This window comes from Protobothrops mucrosquamatus, unplaced genomic scaffold (assembly GCF_001527695.2).
Source record: "Protobothrops mucrosquamatus isolate PMUCROS unplaced genomic scaffold, P.Mucros_1.0 scaffold1178, whole genome shotgun sequence".
Lineage (NCBI taxonomy): Eukaryota > Metazoa > Chordata > Lepidosauria > Squamata > Viperidae > Protobothrops > Protobothrops mucrosquamatus.
This window is the reverse complement of record NW_015387391.1, coordinates 14,638-29,880: the sequence shown is the minus strand read 5'-3', so window position 1 is coordinate 29,880 and position 15,243 is coordinate 14,638. Positions and strand designations below refer to the sequence as shown.

Below are 15,243 nucleotides of genomic sequence, written 5' to 3'. Positions count from 1 at the left end.
TTGATCTGTGCGCTCTAAATCTGTTTGGTCCACAGTTAAGAAAACCTGTGGGGGTCTCTTTTTTTTTTTTAACAATAAAGAGAAATACAGGGCAATTCAGGATTTCTCGGGCTTTCAACCCCAGTCTCTCTGGAAGGGGAAAACCAGGAAGAAAAGTCTCTGTTGTTGACCAGAAATGTTTTGCAAGGCTGAATAATAATCCCTGTTGGATCCGATTGGAAACCCACCAGGCTCCCGAAGGGTGGAGGAAAAATGTGAAAAGCTACAAATCACTTCTCTATGGAGAAGGTCACGCCTCAGTCCATACACACAACAAAGTCCACGTGAATCTGTTGCTGTCTCTCCACCAACCACCCTTTTTTGTTGTTGTTGTTCACACCACAAAAATGAGAGAAAAAGAAAAACAGCTCCCCAGATAGAAAATTTTACCTCTTTGCAGGATCTAAAACTTTGGGGCCGGGAAGAAGCCCGCCCAAAGCAAGCAGAGAGTTCACCCACCAAGGTGTCGTCCTCCCACACCCACCGAAGGGCTCTCTGCAAACCGATTGAGATCCACCAGTCAAGCGTAAAATCCCTCGGGGGCGCCCAGAAGAGGTCTCTTTTGTTGTCCGCTCTGGCTCTCTTTCTCTCTTTCTCCCTAGTCGACTTCCAGCGGCTCAGAAACCAGGACAGCGCTCAAAACAGATCACCAACAGGGTTGATTTCAATAAAAATAGAAATCAAGAAGAACGCGGATCGCTGCCGGGGAAACTGGATTTACGTGCACGCGCTTGAGTTCGCTGCAAAGCTCCGGGAAAGCCGATTGCGCGAGGAAGAGGAGGCTGGCGGAAGGCCGGGAGAGGAAGAAGGAATATCCATCCACTCCAGGACTTGGAGAAGCCGGGAACAAGAAAGTTTGCAGGAGTGTCAGGGACACAAAAACTGGCGGGGGGCGGCGGAGCCCCCTTTTTGGAGAGGCGCGCGAGGCCGACGGGTGGCTGGGCAGGCAGTCCAACCGGTTCCACCGCAGGCGCTTCAGGGAGGGACAAGCGACAGCCCCCGGGGACAGGGCGCTGGCAGAGTTCCCTCCTCTCCTGGCGCCGGACGGCCGAGGCAGCTACGCGACCCGGGTCCCCTCGCGCGCAGCCAAACGGTTCTCCTGCAGAGGATGGGGTTGCGCTGCTCTGGCCACCTGGCTGGGGCGCAGCGCCCGTCCGCCTCTCCGGGGGGGTGGCAGGGGGTCCTCCGTGCGCCCTGCTGGCCGCCGCCGCAGCAGCCGGGTCTCTCGGGGCGCAGCTGGCTTCGTTGGGTGCCCCCCTTCCCCCTCCGAAGGGCAGCGAGACCACAAGGCTCGGCTGCCTCCGCGCTCCTGGGCGCAGCTCACCCGCCGGGCTGTTCCGTGACGCACGGGCGCAGCTGCTGCAGCTGCGAACTTTTGCCAAAGGCGCCGGGCGCAAAGCGTTCCGCGGACCCAGCAGGCGGGCGGGCCAGAGTGCGGCCGCCCTCTGTTGGCAGCCGGGGGGGGGGGCGCCGCCTTGACGCTCCGGCTCGGTCCTGGCACGGGCAGCCGCCCTCCCCCCTTCAGCCTGCGCGGCCAGGACTGGGAAGGCGACCAGCCCTGGTTTTTCTTTCTGCGCGGAGAAAGCTTCGCCAGATTAGTTTGATTGCGCGGGGAGGGGGGGCGGTGTCAATAGGAAAACCGCCGAGCCTGTTGCAAAGCCGAGGATTGTTGCTGAATTGCGGGTATTCGAAATGGTGTGGAGCGCTTGGTGCTCTCTGAGCTGGGTGGCTTGCTTGCAGACGTTTCATGCCCCAACTAGGAACCTCGTCAACGTCTGCAAGCAAACGACCAAGTTCAGAGAGCACCAAGCACCTCCAGGGATCCTCTTCCTCCCTTCTCCTTCACTCTGCAAACCCCTCTCCCTTCTAGCACTGAGGATATTACCTAGTTGGGGCACGAAACGTCTGCAAGCCAACAACCAAGTTCAGAGGACCCCACGGCCCTCCTCCCCCATTTCCTATTAGCATTGATGATGCTCCCTAGTTGGGTCATGAAATGTCTGCAAGAAAACAACCAAGCTGCGTAAAGCAGGCGATCGAAGCATCTGCATCAGCGTTTGTGCAGCTTGGCTGCTTTCAGAGGGGTGGACTTCCACTCCCAGAATTCCTCAGCAAGCAAAGGAAAGCCAGCAAAGCAAAACAAATTGGGCTGGGGAACTCTGGGAGTGGAAGTCCACCCCTCTGAAAGCAGCCAAATTGCACAAACACTGATTAAAAACATGGAAAGCTTGAATTGCAAACCACATTTCGAGGTGGACGAGCTCCACACCCCCTAGGAACCAAGAGGGAGAGGAAAGGGCTTCTGGGAAGGGGAGGCGGAAGCTCTAGTTTAGCCCCGCCTCCTAGTCCGCGCATGCCTCCAAACGCGACTTGCACAGCGAAGCCAGCTGGACGTTCCATTTAAAGAAGCGCGCATGCGCCGTTTGCAACTTCCAAGAGGAGGGAGGGTGGCTGGAAGGAGAGAGAAGGCGAAGAGGAAGAGGCGGGGCGGGCCTTCGGAAGGCCTTCCGGAGGCCCCGCCCCTCGAGGTCCCTGCGAGTGACGCAATGGCGGAAGGGGCGGGGCGGGGCGCGCTTCCGTTGGCGGCGTGCGCTGGAAGGCGAGTTCGCGGGTTCGAATCCCGCCTGGCGGCGAGCGAGGCTGGCTTGGGTAAGTAGCGGGGCAGCGACCTCCGAGCGGGGACTTTTCACCAGCCAGCAGGCCTTTTTCCCCTCTCTGATCGTCGTTCCCGAGCTGGGAGAATGAAGCTGATGTTCAAAAAAAAAAAGAAGCAGCAGCAGCCCCTGGGCATGTGCAGAGTGCAATCAAGCCGATCTCTGAAATGGGAGTGGGGTGGCAGTTTCCTCTTCCCTCCTCTTTGGATCCTCTCTGTTCTTCCTACCTTGCAAGGAAAGGTTGGACTACAGTTCTCATCCTGGCTGGGTATGATGGGTGTTGTTTCACCAGCCCTCTTGGGGAAGTAGATCAAGCATCCCACCAGGATGGCGGGTGGCTTGGCATCAGGCTTGGTGCAAGAGTTGGAGCCCTTTTGCCATGGTGGCTTAGCGTTGCAAGGGAACCACAAACCCTGATGAGGAAACCTGGCTTGGTGCAAAGTTCCTGCAACCCCCCCCCCCCAAAAAAAGTGGGAGAACATGCAGAACTTTAGTTAATGCGGGGGGGGGGAGAGCTTAAGTGCAGGGCATGCATCACTCATTTTGCCCCCCCTAGAAAACTGACTAGTCCTCAATTTACAACCGCCATTTTGACCGGAATTTCCACTGCTAAGCAAGGGGGCTGTTAGATGAGTCACGCCTGATTTTATGACCTTTTTTGCCATGGCTGTTACGTGAATCACCCGGTCATTAAGTGAATGCGGCTTCCGCCCATTGACTTTGCTTGTCGGAAGCTGGCTGGGAAGGTGGCAGCTCACATTGTCAATACATGCCGGTTGCTAAGCACCCAACTTTGGATCATGTGAATTCGGGGATCTCGCGACGGTTGTAAGTACAAGGAACAGCTTTTTCCCAGCGTCGCTGTAACTTTGAGCAGTCGCTGATCGAACGGTTGCGAGCTTGAGGACTATCCTGTCTTGCAGACGTGGCCGCCCTGAAGACTTGCGGACTTCAACTCCCAGAATTCCCCAGCCAGCATAGTTTGGAGCCTCTTGCATGGCTGGCTAGGGAATTCTGGGAGTTGAAGTCTGCAAGTCTTCAAAGTGGGCAAGTCTGGAGAGCCCTGCTCTTCTGCACGCATCTATGGCAGTGTTTCTCAACCTTGACAATTTTAAGGCATGTGGACTTCAACTCCCAGAATTCCACAGCCAGCTTTGCTGGCTGTGGAATTCTGGGAGTTGAAGTCCACATGCCTTAAAATTGTCAAGGTTGAGAAACACTGATCTATGGCCTTATTTGGGGAGGGGACGATGGGTCTACGGACCCCTCCCCGTTTGGCCCAGTCGCCCAGCCCACCTGCCCAGAGTAAACGTGACCCTCCGCCCGTCTTCCTCCCTCCAGGCTGCCCCAGAGGAAGAATGGAGGAGCTGAGCCAGGCTCTGGCCTGCAACTTCGTCGTCTCGCAGGACCTGAACAGCCCCGCGGCTCCACACCCACGCCTGGCCCAGTACAAGCCCAAGTACAGCTCCCTGGAGCAGGGCGAGAGACGGCGGCGGCTGCTGGAGCTCCAGAAAACGTAAGAGAGCCCCCCCCCCGCCATTAAACCCAGTGGGTCTCTTGTCCAGACCCACCACGGGAGGTGGGTGGTGGGTGGCTTTGCAGGCTTTTCCTCCCTGGTTTGGAACGGAGGGCACTCCGTTTCTTTTCTACTACTTTTTATTTATTTCTTTTAAAAAAAAATTTATTTTTTAATTATATTTCTTATGGCTGCTCCTAAAAAGTCTCGGGGTGGCTTACGGTATCCAAATAGCCAATTAAAAACAGTTTTAACAAAAATTTAAAAAGGGCAGCACAGAATGAAAATAAGGATAGAAATAAAAACATGACGCGTGAACTTCCTTCCTTTCTTCCTTCTCACTATCCTCCATTTTTCTTCCTTCCCTCCCTCTTTTCCCCTTTCCTTCCTTCCTTCTCACTCTCCCCCTTCCTGTTTTCCCCTTTTCTCCTTCCTTCCTTCCTTCCTTCCTTCTCACTATCCTCCCTCCATTTTTCTTCCTTCCCTCCCTCTTTTCCCTTCCTTTCCTTCCTTCTTTCCTTCCTTTCTTCCTTCTCACTCTCCCCCTTCCTGTTTTCCTTCCATTCCCCTTTTCTCCTTCCTTTTTTCCTTTCTTCCTTCTCATTATCCTCCCTCCATTTTTCTTCCTTCCCTCCCTCTTTTCCCCTTCCTTTCCTTCCTTCTTTCCTTCCTTCCTTCCTTCTCACTCTCCCCCTTCCTGTTTTCCTTCCATTCCCCTTTTCTCCTTCCTTCCTTTCTTCCTTCTCACGATCCTCCCTTCATTTTTCTTCCTTCCCTCCCTCTTTTCCCCTTCCTTCCTTCTCTTCCCTTCTTTTTGGGGATCCATCATAACTTCAGACAGTTCTTTAAGCATCCTTAAGCGAGGCATCCCGTTTTTCTTCCCAAGGGGACTCTTTGTGGATAACTTCTAGATGTTGAGCTCGCCTTGTTTCTGTCCCTTTCAGGTTTTTCTTCCCCTGTAGGGTTAAACTTGATTTTACTTTTTTTTTTCTTCTGTCAAGTAAGCGGCTGGACTATATAAACCATGCCAGAAGGCTGGCGGAGGATGACTGGTCCTACACAGCGGAGGAGGAGAAGGAAGAGGAGGAGGTAGAGGACGACAAGGGCAAGGAGGGAGAGAGAGCCAAGGCTGATGGAGATCATGAAGACATGGAGCTAGACCTTGTAAAGAAGCTACCGAAACGCTATGCCAACCAGGTAGGCCTGCTTCGAGCAGAAAAAGGGGGTCAGTTTTCCTTGTTTTAAAATTATTGTCATTTTACTTGTCAGTGGTTCAGCCCTTTGAATAGGGATCTAAGTTAACAGGTGGTTGCAATAGATAGATACTTTCAATATTTCTCTTGATGGATTTTCATCAAACTCATTAATGCCTCCAAAAACTCAACTAAACTAGAAAACTTAGGAAATGCAAGTTGGGTTTTTACAGCATCATCCGGTAGCTGAAGGTTGAATAAATCAAAACAAACCCAGTCTCAAAATATAAAGCTGATAGAGGTATGAAACCGCAGGCAGGGTGGCCCAATTAAAACAGTTTAAAAAAATTAACAAATTTGTTTCTAGTTGTTACAGTTTTCCAGGCTGCTCTTTTTCTTCCTTTAAAAGTAACACACCGTTGAATCTTTTTTTTTTTAAAAAAAAACCCACTGCAACAAAACAGCAAAAACAAAGAAAAGGGAAGCATACATAAAATAAACTATACACTAGAGCAGAGATGGAAAGTCTTAATTTTTTTGATGTAATCTTATTTTCACATCCAGTTTTTTAAACCTTGGTTTGATACAATAAAACGGTTACTTTTTTTTTTTTAAAAAAAAGGAAAACCATCCATTATTTTCTATACGCCTTACAGAATACTTTCAGCAAATTTGTGTTACAATTATTCTTCAGACTTTAAAATAATGATAAGATCCCGCAGGGAAAGAGAAACATTGGTGTTCAAACGTTTTGTGTGTGTAAATAAATGCACAGTCATGAAAATAAATTATATTCAACTCATGAAAATTGTGGGGTTATTTTTTTTCACTCCAAATTCCTTTCTGCCTACAGACTTAAAATGATTTTCAGATACTCTAAATCCTAAAAAACACCAAGGAATGAATAGCTACGGGACCAGGGTTCGAGAATCTTTTTTTAAAAAATAGTTCATGGAAGAACAAAAGAGCCAAAATTCTTGATAATTTTCCCTCTTGTTTTATTTCTATTGATCAAATGGGTAATCAAACTTCTTAACAAAATTATTCCCCAGGAAAACAGGGACAGGAAATCTCCTTAGCCACTTTCCACCTATCCCAAAAGGACCTTCCCTTCCAGAAAAAAATCCTAGAGAGGGACTATTGTTAATTTTTTATACACATATACATGTTTTAAATCAAAGTTTTAGAAGTCAGACAAACTAAAGTAGAAGGAGAAAGAAAGGGAGAAATAAAAGAAAAAGTTAAAGGTATAAAAAAGGAAAGGAAAGAAAAGTAGAAAGAAAAAAATATAAAAAGAACTGACTTCTGAATTTCTTCACAGCAGATAAACGTACAATTATATTTTCTCTCTAAAGTTACATCAAGACACTCTCCTTTTTAAAACCTGTCTTTTGATGACATGTCTTGTCCTCAAACCATAAATCACACGTTCATTTCCCCCCCCTTTTTTTTACACAAGTCCTTAAGTGACTGATAAATGCAGATTTTACACAAGAAGTCTTTTCCAGTCACTGATAAATGCAGATATTGGCTTTTCTCTGATCAAATAAGTCAGTTTGGCCATTTCCACAGGTCCTGTTGCCTTCACTACTGTAGTGTTAATTATTTTGATGGCTACCTCGATCAGCAAGGCCATCCTTATCACTCTTCTGAAAATTATTATCCCAGGCAACCAAGTCTTCTAATTAAAACCAAGGCCTCTGTGTTGCACCTGCTGTTCGCATTTATTTATTTATTTTACAGAGACTGCCCAAGGTTGATTTTTTTTTCTTCTGCTTATTCATTTCATCTTCTTACTCCTTAATAATTGACTCACTAGGCTTTATATTCTTCAAGGTGAAAAACAAGATGAGAAAAAGGCATCTAATAATCACAAAGAAAACTGTGGTCACCAAGGAGCTTTTAACCTCCTAGCACAGTGTTTCTCAACCTCAACAACTTTACGATGTGTGGACTTCAAGTCCCAGAATTCCTCAGCCAGCATGCTGGCTGGAGAATTCTGGGAGTTGAAGTCCACACATCTTAAAATTGCTGAGGTTGAGAAACACTGTCCTAGCACAAGCCAGGATGGGGTTTTACTCACATTAGGTTCCCTTGGAAAATTAAGCTTTGGCAGCTGGTCTAATGGTATGGAGGTGGAAGCTAGTTTGATCTTTGGAAGAAGAGAGGAGCAGATGGGGAGGCGGGGTTCCCCTTAATGGGTCCTGAAGATGACAGTCCAAGGAGTTTGAGGCAGATCTACCTAGCTGGAAGTCTCTTCGATATCCAACTTCTGAGTCATCCTAAACTGGCTCAGGATGTTGACTCAGAAGTTGGGTTGACTGAATCCTGTAGCCAGATAGATGTCACGAGAAATGAGAATCTGTGCTAGGATGTGCCATTGGTTCATCTGGAGGGGGGATTTAAGGTCTTCTTGGAGACATCAGTGGAGAGCTGAAGATCTTGGACATTTACATCAGGCGCTCAAAAACTGACCTACAGCATTGTGTTTTTTCATTGGGGGTCAGATGGTTCCCCTTCTCATTCTGGATCTTTTCTAGGTTTCTCGGAACGGTTGATATATCTGTTTCCTCTCCCCTTCTCTGCAGCTGATGCTTTCTGAGTGGCTGATTGATGTTCCCCCAGATCTGGATCAGGAGTGGCTCTTTGTGGTGTGTCCTACGGGGAAGAGAGCTCTTGTGGTGGCCTCCAGGGTAAGAAAGCAGGTGGAGAGCCAACATGGCGTTGTGGTTGAGGGTTGGATGGCCAATGGGAAACTCAGATTCGAGTTCAGTCTTGGCCATGGAGAGTTGTGGGTGACTTTGGGCTGGTCCCTCCCAGCCTTAACCTGCTTCTTCAGGTTGTTAGGGGAAGAAGGTGAGAGTGGTGGATACATCACCTTGTGCTTCTATATGATGAAGCAGGAAGTCCTTTTCCTCCTCTTCCTCCTCCCACTCCCTCCTCCTCTTCTTCTTCTTCTTCTTCTTCTTCCTCCTCCTTCCTCCTCCTTCCTTCCTCCTTCTTCTTCTCCTCCTCCTCCTCCCGCTCCCTCTTCTACTTCTTCTTCTCCTCCTCCTCCTCCCGCTCCTTCTTCTTCTTTTTCTTCTTCTTCTCCTCTTCTTCTTCTTCTCCTCCTCCTCCTCCTCCTCCTCCTCCTCCCCCTCCCCCTCCTCCTCCTCCTTCTTCTTCCTTCTTCTCTTCCTTCTCCTCCTTCTCCCTTCCGCCGAGCCAAGCCCCAAATAAAATGGATCCTTTGCCCTGAAAACCATGTTCTCATTTTTTTTCCCCTCTTGCTTTGCCCCCCTTTAGGGCACCACAGCAGTGTACACCAAAAGTGGGTTTTGTGTCAATCGCTTCCCTTCTCTCTTGCCTGGTGGGAACCGGCTTAATTCGGCAACAGGGAAAGGTGAGTTTCTGACTTTTTCTCCTCACGACCGCTGTTGTTGTTCTTGGCAGGGACAAAATCAAAACAGAAATTGTGCACAATGTTTTACCTCCTGATTTATAACACCGTCAGAACTGAACACAAAGGCTAATCTCGGTTGGTGTCCCTTACAGAATACACCATCCTGGACTGCATCTACAGTGAGGTCCAGCAGACGTACTACGTCCTTGACGTGATGTGTTGGCGGGGACACCCTGTCTATGATTGCCAGGTAACTATGGCTGACCTTACACAACCAGGTCAGCTAGCGATGCCTCAGAGGTGCCTCCTAACCTTGGTTAGTGTTAGGTTTAACTTGGTAAATATCTGTGAGGGTTCTCAGTCGTCCGAGTTATGATTGTCCCAAGGTGGGGTTTTTTTTTCAGGAGGCAACTGGACCTCCTTGATTTTCTTTGAAGACATTTTGCTTCTCATCCAAGAAGCTTCTTCAGCTCTGACTGGATGGTGGGGAATGGAAGGATTTATACTCCTTGCAGACATTTGCCTTCTTTTAGAGAGTCAATGAGGCCATTTGGAGTTTACCTGTGTCCTCAGGGTCACCTGAAGTAGTGCAAATGGGTGTGGAGCCTTCTTGGAGCTGCTGAAAGGACGGTGTTGCATCCCAAAGCTGCTTTTTCAAGAGGCAACTGGACTTTTGTTTTTCTTTGAAGACATTTCACTTCTCATCCAAGAAGCTTCTTCAGCTCTGATTGGATGGTGGGGAATGGAAGGATTTATACTGCTTGCAGACAGCTGGTCATTTGCCTTCTTTTAGGGAGTCATTGAGGCCATTTGGAGCTTTACCTGTGTCCTCAGGGTCACCTGAAGTAGTGCAATTAGGTATGGAGCCTTCTTGGAGCTGCTGAAAGGACGGTGGTTGTAGACTGGAGATAGATGATGTCGGATCCCTCCCCCTCTGTTGAGGGAGGGCCGTTCAATTTTGACCTTTCAAACCAGCAGTCCTCTCTGTCCAGGATGTGGACTTCTCTGTCTTCAAAAAACTGACCTTTGTCTTTTCAAACGCAGATGGACAGCTGAATCTTGTATTTTGTGACTTAGGATGCTGGCTGCGCCTACGATTCAGTCGCTTGGGTGAACCCCAGAATTCAAGATGAAATCTACTGTACTGGAGTGTCTGGATAAGCTGGGGGGATGCAGGGAGAAACATTTCTCACCTCTTGGTCCCTTTTTCCCCCTTCTCCAGACAGATTTCAGATTCTACTGGCTGCATTCCAAAATGGAGGAAGAGATGGTCTTGTCGGAGAAAAGCCGACTTAACCCAGTGAGTCATTTTTATTCTTATTTTGACCAAAATGGGCAGGCTGGTTGGACTGCAAGGGGACCCTCAAGCGCCATTAGAAGCTTGTCAGTTTAGGATCACGTGCACAGAAATTAGGCATTATGCAGTGGAGCATTTATACAATTAGTCCTCGACTTACCACAGTTCATTTAGTGACCATTCAAAGTTACAACACCTTTGGGGGGGAAAAATGATTTAGGACTGTTTTTCACACTTATGACTGTGGCAACATCCCCGTGGTCACGTGATCAAAATTCAGATGCTCGGCAACTGGCATGTACTTACGACGGTTTCAGTGTCCCAGGGTCACGTGATCCCCTTTTGCGACCCTCCGAAAAACAAGACGAGGAAGCCAGATTCACTTAACAACCGTTTAACGTAACTTAACAATGGCAGTGATTCATTTAACAGCTGGGGCAAGAAAGGTCGTAAAATGGGGCAAAACCCATTTAACGACCCTCTGGCTTAGCAACAGAAATGTTAGGCTCAATTGTTGTCGTAAGTCAGGGGTCTTCAAACTTGGCCACTTTAAGACTTGTGGACTTCAACTCCCAGAATTCCTCAGCCTGGCTGAGGAATTCTGGGAGTTGAAGTCCACAAGTCTTAAAGTGGCCAAGTTTGAAGACCCCTCCTGTCGTAAGTCGAGGACTGGCTGTATTGTATTGATCCGGCCACATGGAATGCAATGAAGTCAATTCCCAATCCATAGTGAGTCAATTTCAGCGGAAATTTATTTTACTCGGCCCTCTTCCAAAGCTGGATGTTTTCTCCCAGGAGAAAAATGTCACTTTTTGGATAATTAAAGTCGTCCTTGTTTTTTATTGAACAAGCAGGCTGTGATGGGAAGAGACCTCCCTGTGGGTTTGAAGAAAAAGAAATAGAAATTAACCAACTTATTTTCCAAAACGTTTCTTCCTGGTGGCCTGTTCTGTTCTCCTATATCAGGACAAGGAAACTGGCACCATCTAATAATTGTCCATAAATAAGGGGGAGACTTTTACAAAGCTGTACTCCTAATTTTATTCCGTTTTGCTTTTATTTTGTTATGCTGACTGAAGGAGAGCCCCATTTTTTTAAAATTTTGGCTTGGCTTGGTTTATATAGCGCTGGCAGGGGAATTCTGGGAGTTGAAGTCCCCACGTCTTCCAAGTGGCGTTGGTTGAGAAACACTGGCCTACCCCATATTTGCTGCGTTGTTTGGAGGTATACTGCTTCTAAACCTGGAGGCTCAATTTCCTACTCATCCATCAACTAAAGCAGCAGGTTTATTTATACATATAGGCTGACTTCTTTGACCTCTTTTCCAGTATAGGTTTGTGGGCCTCAAGAGCTATTCCTGCAATGCAGCCAGCCTGTGTGAGGTTCTGGCCATGACATTCCCCTTCGAGGTGAGTTTTGCCTTTTCAGACATGCTGGTTAACATGGGTGCATCTCAGTTAATGTCTTTCATAAATTGCTTTCATTCCAGACTGGGTCTGCAAAGGAGGGGTCCTTCTACTGGGTTCCCCAACGATGAGCTCCCCAAGGTAGCACCTTCCGGATACCGGCACCCCCATCACACACATACAGACCCCACACAAACTATCCCCTCACTCGCTATCTGGGTGTGCAGTACTTGCCTCCAGAAGTTGTGGATGCTCCAACACTGGAGGTTTTTAAGAAGAGACTAGACAGCCATTTGCCCAGAATAGTAGAGGGTCTCCTGCTCCAGCAGGGGGTTGGGCTAGAAGACCTCCAAGGTCCCTTCCAACATGTATTCTCCTTAAGCAAAGCCACTCTGACCCAAGATGGGATTCTCAAAGCATGGAGCTCCCCCTGCTGGGCTTTCAGTGGAAACACAGCTCCCCTGGTGGAGAAAGCTGGGCACCCCCTTCGGAGGGGAATAGCGGTCACATGACCCTGGGACACTGCAACCGTCCTAAATACAGGTTGCCAAATGCCCGAATTTTGATTGCACGTCTGTAGGGAAACTGCGAGGATCGATCCTAAATCCCTTTTTTTTCAATTGTGTTCTTGCTCTGAATGCACCTAAGTCAGAACTACCTGTATTATAATCAAAATACTTAATAAGGAAGGGAGGAGCTTCAGTCGCACTGCCGCAGCCGCCATCTTGACTTTTTTGCCCTCTGTTTCCATGGGCACTCGTGCCCCCTGCTGAACCGGACCTAGTTTTTTCCTTCCTGTTTCTCCTGCAGGTAGACGGGCTCCTTTTCTATCACAAACAGGCTCACTACAATCCCGGCAGTACGCCGTTGGTGGGCTGGCTGCGCCCTTACATGGTCTCCGACATCTTGGGCATTGCGGTGCCCAGCTGCCCGCTCACCTCCAAGCCGGGCTACGCGGGGCAGCAGCTGCAGCAAATCATCGAGCACAAGAGGAATAAAAACCAGCAGCCAGGAGCTGCTGACGATCCCGCCTCGCAAGACGGGCGTTACGAACTGGAGCACTTGTCCACTCCTCGAGTGGAGCCATCGGCGCCCGTCTTGGAGGAGAGCGAGTGCCAGATGGATAACTGATTAGAGGCCAGAAAATGGCCAGGATCGGTCGAGAATATCCTCCATAAACCCAGATTGGAACCCCACCATCTCCAACGATTGGCATGTAACGGGATAGTTTCGTTCCTAGGGTTTCGGCCTCTTTGTCCTGTTTTAGAGATGCTGCCATCCATCCATGCCCACAATTGAGTTTCTGAATAAATTGGAATACGAGCCGCTATAAACCTGGGCTCAAATTCTCCCAGATCAATCTCACACACACACTCAGGCCTTGGATTGCAGGGCGCTGCTTTCCCACATTCCTCAAGGCCCAACGGGTTTCCCCAGTTCCAGATTCCAAATTTGAAAGAGAGGTGTGAAGTTTCAAACAACCCAAAAAAAACCCCACGTATTGTGCCACTTGGGACTGCAGTGAAGTTAATTTCCAGTCCGCCCCAGAGTCAGTGGCGGTAGAGTCAATTTCAGTATGGCGGTATGGTCGAAAATGTCAAGATGGCCACAGGGTGGTGATTTTTTTTTAGTGGGCGGAGCTTCGCTCGCACCCTGTGGCCGCCATCTTGACTTTTTTGACCGTATCTTGGGGTCGTCGCTGCACAGATTTGACGTTAGGAGCTACACGTTATGCACTCCTCACATAAAGGGAAAGACAACCCAGAATAGATAAAAGACACAATTCACATGCTGAAGCCTTTTGGCTTCCCTCTAATTCTGCCACATTTCTGGTGTTGGGAATGTTGGTGTTGCACTCTTGAGATTCACCAAATAAAGAGCTTCTGAAAAAACTCCGGAAAATAATTAATCCTCTTTCTCTACCCGACTCACCCTTCTAATCACCCTCCACTTAGCTGGCTTCGTGGCCTAAGGGAATGGCTGATTCAAAGTCATTAAAATTCACTGTTAATCCAATGCCTGAACTACTAGTCCAAGGGGACTCTTTGCTTCAAATATATGATTCCTGGTTTCAAGTATTTTCTGATTCTCAGTTTCAATTTTTTGATTCTTGATTTCAAGAATATGTCTTATCTTTCTTGATTTCAAATATTTTCCAATTCTCTCAATTTCAAATGTTTTCTGATCCCTGAGTTCAAGTAGTTCCTGATTCTCCCAATTTTGAATATTTTCTGATTCCTGATTGTGAATATTTTCTGATTCCTGATTTCAAATATTTTCTGATTCCCGATTGTGAATATTTTCTGATTCTTGATTTCAAATAGTTCTTGATCCTCTCTTCCTCAACTTTTTTGATTTTCCCCTAACTTCAGCCTTGCCAAGTTGTTCCTCTTTTTTTCTTGCTAGGGTTTGGAAAGCCCAGGAAAATTCTGTTGATTTATAGTTTGTTTTTGTTTTTGGCTTTTTGATTTTTTGCAGAAATGAGGTTTGCATCTGGCAATAAGGCCTGGTGTAACCATGCTTGATGGACTGGGTTGCAATTGCCATGTGAACACCACCTAAGCCCTAAATCGTGGCTTATAAACCTCAGTGAGTTCATGACAACATGCTTGGCCTAAACAAGAAGAGTACAACTTTGACCACTTTAAGACTTATGGACTTCAACTCATGGCTGGCTGGGGAATTCTGGGAGTTGAAGTCCACAAGTCTTAAAGTGGCCAAGGTTGGACAACCCTAGCCTAAGTCAGGTTACAGCTGGACTTCACACTGTGGGACATCTTGAATTTTTTGTTAAGAAGGCTCTTTGGGGAGCTGAAAATTCATGCATCGATTTCTTTAAAACTTCTTGAGTTTCTCGTGTTACTACCGAGGGCTTTGGACCGCTGAGAATTCAGGGTCTCTTGAGAGAAAAAGCTAACAGTGTTTTGAGCCTGGGAAATTGGCTTTCCTCTCAGCCTCCAGACAGGAAATGCTCTCCATTCTGGAAAAAAACCAGAGCATCATCTTAGCACAGAAAGGGACTCCCTACTTGGATCCTGGCCATTTTCATCCCAAGCCAACTCCCTAGCGTAGCCTTTGGGGGCAAAATCTGCAAATATCTCCTGCTCTGTAATTTCACGTCCTTGCCTCGTTCCTGCTCAACACTCAGCAGTGGATCACGACTTGCTATGGCAGTGATGTCCTTTGTGGGTCTCTTGCAAAGGAAACATTTTGAGAGGACTTAAAAATCAAGACTTGCACTCAGCTCCTTTGGATCCTAAGCACCCTTTGCTACTTTTCCTGCCACAAGGACTAGAAGCTTCCCTTTTTCAAATCAAGGAAAACTAAACAGTTGACCACCTGTGTTCCAGTAGGCACCCTTTGCTACTTTTCCTGCCACAAGGACTAGACGCTTCCCTTTTTCAAACCAAGGAAAACTAAACAGTTGGCCACCTGTGTTCCAGTAGGCACCCTTGCTACTTTTCCTACCACAAGGACTAGAAGCTTCCCTTTTTCAAATGAGAGAAATCGAGACTAACTCTCAGTACACTTTCCTTATTTAATTTTTTTAAATACCAGAATGCCAGCAAGCCTAAACCCGCCGGTTATTCAGCAAAGAAATGAAAAGGGGGAAAAAATGTGCACACCGATGGGAAGTCTCGAAGCCGGTGGCTCACAAAAGTCCTGGGTTTGAGCAAAAGAAGTGCCAGGAAGCCAACCGAGGGCTAAAAAGCAGCGAGGTGCAAGCTTTCTAACTATAAATACAGCTACAGC

The 15,243-nt window shown here is 47.7% G+C and overlaps 1 protein-coding gene across 1 annotated transcript; it reads left to right on the top strand.

Annotated features, from left to right (window-relative positions):
• The first annotated feature begins 2,621 nt into the window (after nt 1–2,621).
• SNUPN (snurportin 1) lies at nt 2,622–13,376 on the top strand. The gene is made up of 9 exons (XM_015820757.1): nt 2,622–2,688; nt 4,035–4,209; nt 5,211–5,406; nt 7,991–8,095; nt 8,691–8,787; nt 8,940–9,037; nt 10,010–10,087; nt 11,413–11,493; nt 12,301–13,376. Exons 2-9 carry the CDS (start codon nt 4,052–4,054, stop codon nt 12,619–12,621), a joined length of 1,134 nt encoding a protein of 377 aa, XP_015676243.1. The 5' UTR covers nt 2,622–2,688; nt 4,035–4,051; the 3' UTR covers nt 12,622–13,376.
• The last annotated feature ends 1,867 nt before the right edge of the window (nt 13,377–15,243 follow it).

What these genes read in the sequence shown, in the direction of transcription:
- SNUPN (XM_015820757.1), top strand. Translation starts at nt 4,052, where the DNA reads ATGGAGGAGCTGAGCCAGGCTCTGGCCTGCAACTTCGTCGTCTCGCAG. An exon ending in ACCCTGTCTATGATTGCCAG is followed by an intron (nt 9,038 to 10,009) that starts GTAACTATGGCT and finishes CCCCTTCTCCAG; the next exon opens with ACAGATTTCAGATTCTACTG. An exon ending in AGAAAAGCCGACTTAACCCA is followed by an intron (nt 10,088 to 11,412) that starts GTGAGTCATTTT and finishes CCTCTTTTCCAG; the next exon opens with TATAGGTTTGTGGGCCTCAA.